Source organism: Sorex araneus, chromosome X, assembly GCF_027595985.1.
Source record: "Sorex araneus isolate mSorAra2 chromosome X, mSorAra2.pri, whole genome shotgun sequence".
Taxonomy (NCBI): Eukaryota; Metazoa; Chordata; class Mammalia; order Eulipotyphla; family Soricidae; genus Sorex; species Sorex araneus.
In genome coordinates, this window is record NC_073313.1 from 335,867,733 (window position 1) to 335,877,751 (window position 10,019).

Sequence of the window (10,019 nt, forward strand, 5' to 3'; positions counted from 1 at the left end):
AGATTTGTTTAAAAAAAAATTAATCCTCTTAGAAAGAAATGAAATGTCTAAGTACCTGGATGGAAAGAGAGTTTTCACAGAACCCCCAGGCACCCTGATATTCAGCTCTACAGACCCCTTTGGCCTGCCCTAAGTGAGATTCCCCCCATGAGAGCAGGTGTACTTTATCACTTGGTTGGCATCAGCACCACAGAGCTGCAGTGTATTTAGAAACTATTATGTTTCCTTTTATTTATGGGGGTGCTTTGAGCCATCCGAGACCAGGCCAAACTCAGGGCTCACTCCTGGCTCTGACCGTATGTGGGGCCAGGGATCAAACCAGGGTCAGGCGCATTCAGGGCAAGTTTCTTAACCCCTTTACTATCTCCCCAGCCCCTCAGAAATTACTTAAAATAAGTATATATTTTATGAATGACTCCATAACAATATGCATTTGGAAAAAAAAAATGATAGTATTGGCTGACATTGATGAGTCAGGCTACAGGTCCAAGCCGGTGGGAGTAATGCCTTTTCTTTTTCACATTTTTAGAATTTGAGAGCTTGGGGTCGGTGCCAGAAGTGCTCAAGGCCTACTCCTGGCTCTGTGGTCAGGGATCACCCTTGATGGGGCTCGGGGGACTCTATAGGGTACTGGGGATTGAAGCTGGGTCAGTTGCTTGAGGGCAGGTGCTTCAGGTCCAACCTCGAAAGGCCTTTTCAGTAGCAGCCTGGCTTCCAGCCTGCGAGCCAGTTTCTCGGAGTGTTTCGTTTCACCTGCTTGTTGTGGCAATTGTGGCGGCTGCTCCTTCTGTGTGGCGCTAAGGGGATCATGTGCTCCAGCACTTGAGCCACATCCCAGCTTCTAGAGTGAGTATGTTAAATAAGCATTTAAAAAAAAAAAAAAAGAATTTTCCAGACTGTTCTTTCTTTCTCCCTGTTGCAGAATTGCAGCCACGTGACAGTTGTGGACAGAGCCGTGACCATCACAGACCTTCGATGAGAGAGTGTGATTCAAATTCCTTCCAAGAACTGTTAATCCATATCAGTGTACTGTAGCCCCTTACTTTAAATGTCCAGAAAGCTCTGGGAATTATTTTCAATACAAATTGGAAAGTATTATCTGGGGGTGAACTGATTTTCTGTTTCTGATATGAAAAGAAATAATGAACTGTATCTTTTAGGCAAGTCTGGAGGATAAGACCGTCACACTAAAGCGATATGACAGTCCACTGCCTAGTATGAAAGCATTAAGTGGGAAGCATGGTTGAAATGAACACTCACATATATCCTTTGTTCTACACTGACCAAGTATTGACATGTTTCCCCCCCCCTCAGCTGTCCTCCTAACCTCCCTCCCAATTGGCTTCTAGTTTACTTTTGGACTAACCCAGGGCATCTCTGAGCCACTGAGTGGCTGTTTGGGCGTGCCCATGGCTTGTGGTGGGGTGAATGACGCCGGCCAGAGGCCAGACCACTCACCATATCCGACCGGGCGGTGAGGCTCAGAAATGCTCGAGTGATTTTTTTCAGGAAGTCTTGTTATTTAACAAATGTTTCAGGATATTTTTTTTTCTCTGTAATAAATTTCAAAGTAACTTTTTGCGTGTGCTCTTGAGTGATTTGTTTGAAGAAGGACTGTCTGACCAGGCCAATGTAAAGAACTGCTTGTTTATAAAAAGGCAAGAAAATGGAGTTGAAGGTAGTAGCAGAAAGCATGGCCCTGCTCACTTCCCATTGGCCACTGGGCTTTGCCGGCCTGTTGCCATCTTCCTGGGTGAGTGTGGTATCTCTGTTTTGTTGGTGCTGTCTCAAGTAAGTCATTCTGTTCCCCGCCTCCTTAGCCTGTGAAAGATTTCAGTTGAGGATAACGGTCTTTCTCTGAGGTGCCAGGTTATTCCCCAGGTTATTATAGCCCCTAGCACTATGCCCTACTGCTTTCAGTTTTCTGATTTAGGTAGCATCTTGGAGGGTGTTTTGAAGTTCTGCTTCTGCATTTTTCTTCCTATGAGCTGAATCTGCTGCTCTAAAGCAACTGAGAAATAATGATACTGATGCAGCTCAGTGGTGGAATGCATGTTCCTTAGAATGAATCCCGGAGCTCAATCCCTGGCACCCACACCTCACCCTCCAAAAGAAATGATGGTGTAACTGGTGATTCCTCAGAAGAGGGCAGAAGATTAAGATTCTTATTAAAATAGGAAAAGGATTATTTGATATCACAGTTCAGTGGAGGGAGGGTGGGAGTTGAGGTAGGGGTTGTGATACTTGGCTTTCTCAATATTCCCAATCTTTATTGCTTAAGTTAGTAGCCCTTGAATTTGTTCTCTGAAAAAGCCAAGTCTCTCTATTCTTTTTTTCTTGGGTTTTGCTTGGGTTCTAAACTCCCAAGGTACCTTGCAGTTTTCTTTCCTTGTAGTGCTGGCTGACCTGGGATTGAGGTTCTGAGTGATTCTGAGGAGAGAAAGGAGCCCAGAGCTTACTGTCCCCCTCCTTCTATATCTGCTGCTGTTACGGACAGTTGCCCCCAAGAGTCCTACGACTGCCCAGTTCAGTCATTTGGGGAATCTCTATTTTTTGCTTCGGCTATTGCCAAATAGGCTCATTTCCCTCCTCTTGGTGTTTGATGTTTCTTGTTTCTGTTCTGCTCAGCACGACCAGAAGCTTCCCCCCCTCAAAGCCTTCTCCGTATTTCCTCCCCCTCACAAACTTGCAGTTGCTTTCCAATGCCTTCGTTTAACTATCATTCAGAACTTAACTGCATAGGCCAGTAAAGTTCTCCCTCCCGATTACACAGTGATACCCAGGAAACTTTTAAAATAAAGAAGAGAGGCACTTTCACCCTCTTAACTGAAGCCTTCACTCCTAAACTGGAATTGACTTTTTCTCAGGAAGTGTAGCCTTCTTGGGTTAGAAGCAGAGCCGTATGCCTCAAGGATGTGTCTGCTGTTGTCCAGGATGCTTGTCTGTCCAGAACCCAGACCTGTTGCACAGCATCACCATGGGCCCTTATGTCTGTTGGTGACTAAATCTGCTTCTCTTAGTACGTGGTTTACATTCTTCTTCCTCTGGTTCCATCTTTCCCTGGTAAACTTTATCTGACTCCTGTCAATTCCAATGACACTTCCAGTCTGTTCTCTACAAGTTGATATGTGTCTGTCTGCCTCTCCCCACCCCTAGCCCCCACCCCCCACTGTAGTGTTATTTTCTTCTTCTATGAGTCATGGTTCTGAACGACCATGCAAACTGTAAGGACAGGGCATGTTTGCTTTTCAGCACTGTGTGGGTGCCTTTAAGCATAGCACTTCCTTTCTTTTTTATAGTCCCTCCTTGAAATAGCGTCCTTGATGGTGAATCATGTGTTATGGGCAACTAACTGGATCTAAGCCTTGCCTTGAGAAACTCTGCTCCCAGCCATTCGCATTCTGGTGGTCACCCACATCTCAATCTGGGATGTATAATGCCTTTCTTTCACTTTATAGGATATCATAGGCTTCCTTTCCTCTGCAGAGGTCTGCATTCTCTCTTACAGACCTCTCCCTCCCCCACCCTTTCTCTCACTCTTTCTTATTCTCTCCTCTTCTCTAAATAAAACTATTGTATTTCACACACATACAAAAGAAGAAGCTCTTCCCCCACCTTTTGGGAAGCAAACATCTTCGCTCTGACTCAGACTTTATCTCTTGGTCCTTTCCTGACATCCCAGAGTCACCCTGAGCCAAGTCTGAATAAAGCATTAACAGCAAGATGCGTTCAGAAAAGGGAACCAATACTAGAGTTCAGTGGATGGTTGTACTGCCCCTGGGTTCATGTCCCTGCAGTGAAGGCTATCTTGATTCAGAAACCAAGTGAAGCAACATCTGAAAGGGGAGGTGAGTGGCACCAAATGACGTGAAAGATTTTCTGGGCTAAGGACCCACAGAAGCCCCTGGATCAGCCACTTACCAGGAATCTTCCTTGAAAACCAACCCAAACACCTTCACCTCACCACTTCACCACTGTTTCTTCTTCGCTATGTCAATAGTATTGTCATTAGCTGCTGTCTTCCTGTTTATTTCTAGCATCTGTATCCATAGTATACTCCCCAAGAACAGCAACTTTGTCTTGTTCACTCTTGTATCCTCAACTTCCAGAATCACTGTATCACTGTATCACTGTCATCCTGTTGATCTTCGATTTGCTCGAGCGGGCCCAGTAACGTCTCCATTCATCCTAGCCCTGAGATTTTAGTAGCCTCTCTTTACTCATCCTTCCCAGTGGTACCGCATTAGGGCTCCTCAGGGTCAGGGGAATGAGACCCATCATTGTTACTGTATTTGGCATATAAATACGCTACGGGGAGCTTGCCAGGCTCTTCCCTGTGCAGGCAGTAAACTCTCTGTAGCTTGCCAGGTTCTCCAAGAGGGAGAACTAGGCTATCAGATGTCGGGCAGCCGCATCACAGCCTTGCTCTTCCGGGAGCTTGGTTTTATAGTCTCTGGATGTTGGCCATTGATGGGATTACACAGCGCTGGAGGCAATCCCTGGGTGTGACCGCCTAGCTACTGGAAAATGGGAAATCTGGGCGGAAGAGGCCCAGTCCAGATCCAAGCAGGCTTGGAGGTCTCGGCCTCAGGTGCCACACACCTGGGTTCCTCTGCTGGTTCCTTCATGATGAGGCTTGTCCAAACATGTGGAGGGGGCCTTGAGCATGGCTGTAGCTAGGTTCCGGAGGTCTTTGGCCACAAGAGTTCTGCTCTGGGCAAGGAGGGAAACTGAAGCCCACACCGTCCGAGGGGCCCTGGGGAAGACAGCCAGGCTCGGGGGGCAAGAGACTCTGCGTCGCTCTCTTGTGGGAGCTTGGTTTTATAGTCTCTGGATGTTGGCTGTTGGTGGGATTACACAGTGCTGGGGACAGTCCCTGGGTGTGACCGCCTAGCTACTGGGAAATGGGAAATCTGGGCGGAAGAGGCCCAGTCCCAATCCAAGCAGGCTTGGATTGAGAGGCCTCCAAGCTATTTACTTTTTAAGTAAGAGATTCCATTTTATGTTTTAGCATAGAAATGTTACATTTTTCTTTTTTTATTTATTTTTTTATTAGTGAATCACATGAGGGTACAGTTACAGATTTACATATTTTCATGAGCAATTTTCTTTTATTTGGAAATTAATTAAGATGAAACATTACCATATGACCCAGCAATAGCACTTCTGGGAATATATCACAGGGGTGCAAAAAAGCACAGTAGAAATGACATCTGCATCTGTATGTTCATTGCAGCACTGTTCACAATAGGCAGAACCTGAAAACAACCCGAGTGCCCAAGAACAGACAATTGGTTAAAGAAACTTTGGTACATCTACACAATGGAATACTATGCAGTTGTTAGGAAAGATGAAGTCATGAAATTTGCTTATTAGTGGATGTACATGGAGAGTATCATGCCAAATAAATTGAGTCAGAAAGAGAGAGACAGACATAGAATGACTGCACTCATTTGTGGAATATAAAATAACATAATATGAGACTAACACCAAAGGACAGTAGAGACAAGGATTAGGAATATTGCTCCATAGTTGGAAGCCTGCCTCATTAGTAGGGGGAGAAGGCAGCTGGGATAGAGAAGGGATCACTAAGTCAATGATGGTTGAAGGGATCACTCAGGATGGGATATGTGTGCTAAAAGTAGATAAAGGACCAAATATGATGGCCTCTCAGTATCTGTATTGCAAACCATAATGCCCAAAAGTATATAGAGAGAGAATAAGAAGGAAATTATCTGTCATAGAGGCAGGGGGTCGGGTGGGGGTGACAGGAAGGATAGTGGGGATATTGTTGGTGGAAAATGTACACTGGTGGAGGGATAGGTGTTCGATCATTTTATGGCTGAAACTCAATCATGAATCTCCCAGTTGATTCAATTAAAAAAAATAAAACATCACAAATTAAAACATCTGGATTGTCCACGAGTGCCCAGAGAAAAAATTAGAACTTCAGTAATAGTAATTCAAAAGGTTTGTGTTTAGGACTTGACACAAATTAGGTGGCAAAAAAACAGATATTTTAGGGGGGCTGGAGTGATAGCACAGCAGGTAGGGCGTTTGCCTTGCACATGGCCGACCCGGGTTCAATTCCTAGCATCCCATATGGTCCCCTGAGCACCACCAGGGGTAATTCCTGCGTGCAGAGCCAAGAAGTGACCCCTGTGCATCGCCGGGTGTGAGCCAAAAAGCAAAAAAAAAGAAAAAAATTTTAGATAGAAACAAATGTGTTGAAAGGTGGTCACTCACATCTCAACCTGGGATGTGTAATGCCTTTTTTTTTTTTTTATGGGCTACCATAGGCTTTCTCTCCACTGGAGAAGTCTGCATCTCTCTTGCTCACTTGTTCTTGCTCGTTCTCTCTTGTTCTTGCTCTCTCTCTCTCTCGCTCGCTCTTTTTCACCCTCTCCTCTTGTTCTCTAAATAAAACTATTCTATTTCACACAAACACAAAAGAAGAAGCTCTACCCCCACCTTTTGGGAAGCAAGCCATCTTCACTCTGACTCAGACTTTATCTCTTGGTCCTTTCCTGCTGCCTCAGAGTCACCCTGAGCCAAGTCTGAATAAAGCATGTAGCAGCCAGGTGCTTTCAGAAAAGAAGACCAATATTGGAGTTCAATGGATGGCTGTCCTGCTCCACTAGCTCAGTTAAAGGGTGAGCCAGGAAGATGCCTCTGCAGTGAAGGATATCTTCACTGCAGGAAATAAAGTTTTTTTTTAAATTATTTAAGAGTAGAAGAATCTATAGATACATTTATATTGTATTTTATAATAACATTAAATAGTCAAGGAGGGAAAAAAAACATACAAATTTGAAATAAACCAATGAGAGGAGAAATGGATAAGAGGAAATGCAAATGTCTAAATGCCTGCCCTAGGTGTCTCAAGAAAGCCATCTGGGTGCCAGAGAGGTAGCAGTATAAGCCATTCTTTATCCACACATCTGTGCACTTGACACTTGAGCTATTCTATCTCTGGACTGTTGTGAATAATGTTGCTGTGAAGAAGGGCACACAAATACCTCTTTCCTATTTTTTTGTTTTGGGTCCACACCCACTGGTAATCAAGAGTTTACTCCTGACTCTGTGCTCAGGGATCATTCCTGGTGGGGCTCAGGGAATCATATGTGGTTCCAGGGACTGAACCTGGGCTGACCATGTGCAAGCAAGTACCTTATCCACTGTACTATATCACTAGTCCCACTTATTCACTCTTTTAACTGTAAGATAGCTAAGAAAGTAAGAGCACCAGCATAATTCATTTTTGTGAGTACTAATAAGTTGTCTGAATGCATGCAGACCCATGTAAGTACCTCACACCAATCTCATAACATCATCATCATCATCATCATCATCATCATCATCATCATCATCATCATCATCATCTCGTTGATCGTCGAATTTCTCAAGCGGTCTCAGTAACACCTCCATTTAGCCTAGCCCTGAGATTTTAGAAGCCTCTCTTTACTCATCGTTTACTTTAAATCATTTAGATTTTTGACATCTATGTTATGAGATACTTTTTTTTTTAAAGTAAAAAAAAATACTTTTTTTTTAAAGTAAAAGTATCTCATAACATGAATGCCAAAATCAAAAACAAAACATAAAAAAAATATCAGTCAAATAAAGGAGTATCTTATTTGCCGGTATTGATTGTGCATTCTCATTTAGAATTTGCCTAGAACTATTAAGTGGTAGCCAGCTGGTCTGCCTGACATCAGAACCTTTAAGATTAGTTGTTTTTTTTAATTGGGGGGGAGGTGGTTATGTATGATTTTGAAAAGGTAACAATAGTGACACCAAAGAAATCTAAGATACTGCACAGAAATAGGTCAAAGGGACAAACGCAAGAGTATCTTATAGATAAGATAGTGTTTGAAGGGGCTGGAGTGATAGCACCTCGGGTAGGGTGTTTGCTTTGCACACGGCCAACCCAGGTTCGATTCCCAGCATCCCATATGGTCCCCCATATTACTGCCAGGAGTAATTTCTGAGTGCAGAGCCAGGGGTAACACCTGTGCATTGCCGGGTGTGACCCAAAAGAAAAAAAAACCAAGATAGTGTTTGAAGATAAAAACAAATTTATTTTTAAATTCCCCTAAATTAGGAATGAAGCTTCATTTTTCTACAACAAAACACAGAATGATTCTTTTTAAAAATTTTTTAATTAAATCAACATTTTTAGCTTTTTATTTAATTTCATTTTATTTTTATAAAGTTGTTCACACTAGTTCATTACATTTAATATTCGAACACCAATCGCACCACCATTGCACCTTCCCACCACCATATTTCTAATGTTTCAACCCCAAATCCCAAACCATTGCCCCCAAAGCAGAACCGAAACAATTTATTTAGTTTTGCTTGTTATGAATAATTCACTAAAAATGATCCAATAAAGTTTCCTTAGAGGAAAGTGTATGAAGATTGTTGTATTTCATCCTGGAGCCTTTAAGCCCTTGTATAAGAGATTACTAACATGTCTGTTAAAGGTTGAGCCTTGTAGGGGCTGGAGCGATAGCACAGCGGGTAGGGCATTTGCCTTGCACACGACAGACCTGGGTTCGATTCCCAGCATTCCATATGGTCCCCCAAGCACCGCCAGGAGTAACTTTTGAGTGCAGAGCCAGGAGTAACCCCTGTGCATCGCTGGGTGTGACCCAAAAACAAACAAACAAAAAAAGTTGAGCTTTGTATGCTTTTATACATACATCATACATACACACATATACATACATATATATACATGTATATATATATATATATATATATCCATAAGATCGGTTGCTTCTACTTTAAACCCCATCAAATGTTGTGTGCTACTCTTAGTACATCAGTGATGTAGAGTATTAAGAGTATTAGAGGTTGTGTCCACATGCTCCAGAAATTCTAAAATTTAGAATACAATTATATAGCAGATTCACTCATAGGTGAGACTCATCCAAGCCTGTGGAGAGTGGCCATGAGCATGGTTGTAATTGAGTTCTGGAGGTTTTTGGCTGCCAGGTTCTGTTGGGGCAGGAAGGGGAACTCACCCCCCTCTCCAAGTTGCCCCTGATAAGACAGCCTGGCGTGGGATGTGGAGGCATCTCTGGGGAGTGTTGTCCTATGTTAAGTCAACATTCTGATAAAGAAACACTGTCATCTTATACCTATGGGAACGGCTTCCAGGCAGCAGTAATAGTACAGTGGGTAAGGCATTTGCCTTGCATGCAGCTGACCCAGGTTCGATCCTTGTCATCCCGTATGGTCCCCTGGCTCAACGAAACTGAAAACATAAGACCTAAGCTGCAACCACTGACACTTTGTAATGTGCCTGTCAACTTGACAGGTGAGGATGGCTTGGGGGTTGGGGTGGGGAGGGAATATAGGAACTGGTGGAGGGAAGTTGACAATGATGGTGAGATTGGTGTTTAAACAGTATATGCCTAAAACTCAAATATCAAGAACTGCAAATCATAGTTATTTAATACAAAAAAGTTTTTTAAAAGATAATGCAGGGGCTGGAGCAATAGCACAGCGGGTAGGGTGTTTGCCTTACACGCAGCTGACCCGGGTTCGATTCCCAGCATCCCATATGGTCCCCTGAGCACTGCCAGGAGTAATTCCTCAGTGCAGAGCCAGAAATAACCCCTGTGCATCTCTGGGTGTGACCCAAAAAAGCAATAATTAATTAATTAATTTAAAAACTCATTTAAAATGAAAAACAAAACAAAAACCTCATTTAGTTTGTTTTATTCTTGGGGGGGAGACACCCAGCAGTGCTCAGAGCTTACTCCTGGCGCTGTGCTCTGGGTCACTCTTGGCTGGGCTCAAGGGATCATATGGAGTACTGGGGGTTGAACTGAGTTGGCTACATGCAAGGCAAGTGCATTGTACCATGGCTCCAGCCCCCTAAACCTCATTTTTTTAACTTGATGATTCTAGGTTTCATTTGGAATAAGTGAAATAACCATTTTGTTTTTGTTTTTTTAACCGAAGGAACTAGGATACTGGGGGATACTGGGAACTAGGATACCACA

The 10,019-nt window shown here is 43.4% G+C and overlaps 1 protein-coding gene across 5 annotated transcripts in view; it reads left to right on the plus strand.

The window, feature by feature from the left end:
* Positions 1 to 1,579, plus strand: part of STAMBP (STAM binding protein) — a 31,636-nt gene extending 30,057 nt beyond the window's left edge. For all 5 annotated transcript variants that reach the window (XM_055122774.1, XM_055122773.1, XM_055122772.1 and 2 more), the window contains one exon: positions 923 to 1,579. In XM_055122774.1, coding sequence (XP_054978749.1) covers positions 923 to 979 — 57 coding nt within the window. In that variant the 3' untranslated portion in view covers positions 980 to 1,579. The remainder of the gene's footprint in view (positions 1 to 922) is intronic.
* The last annotated feature ends 8,440 nt before the right edge of the window (positions 1,580 to 10,019 follow it).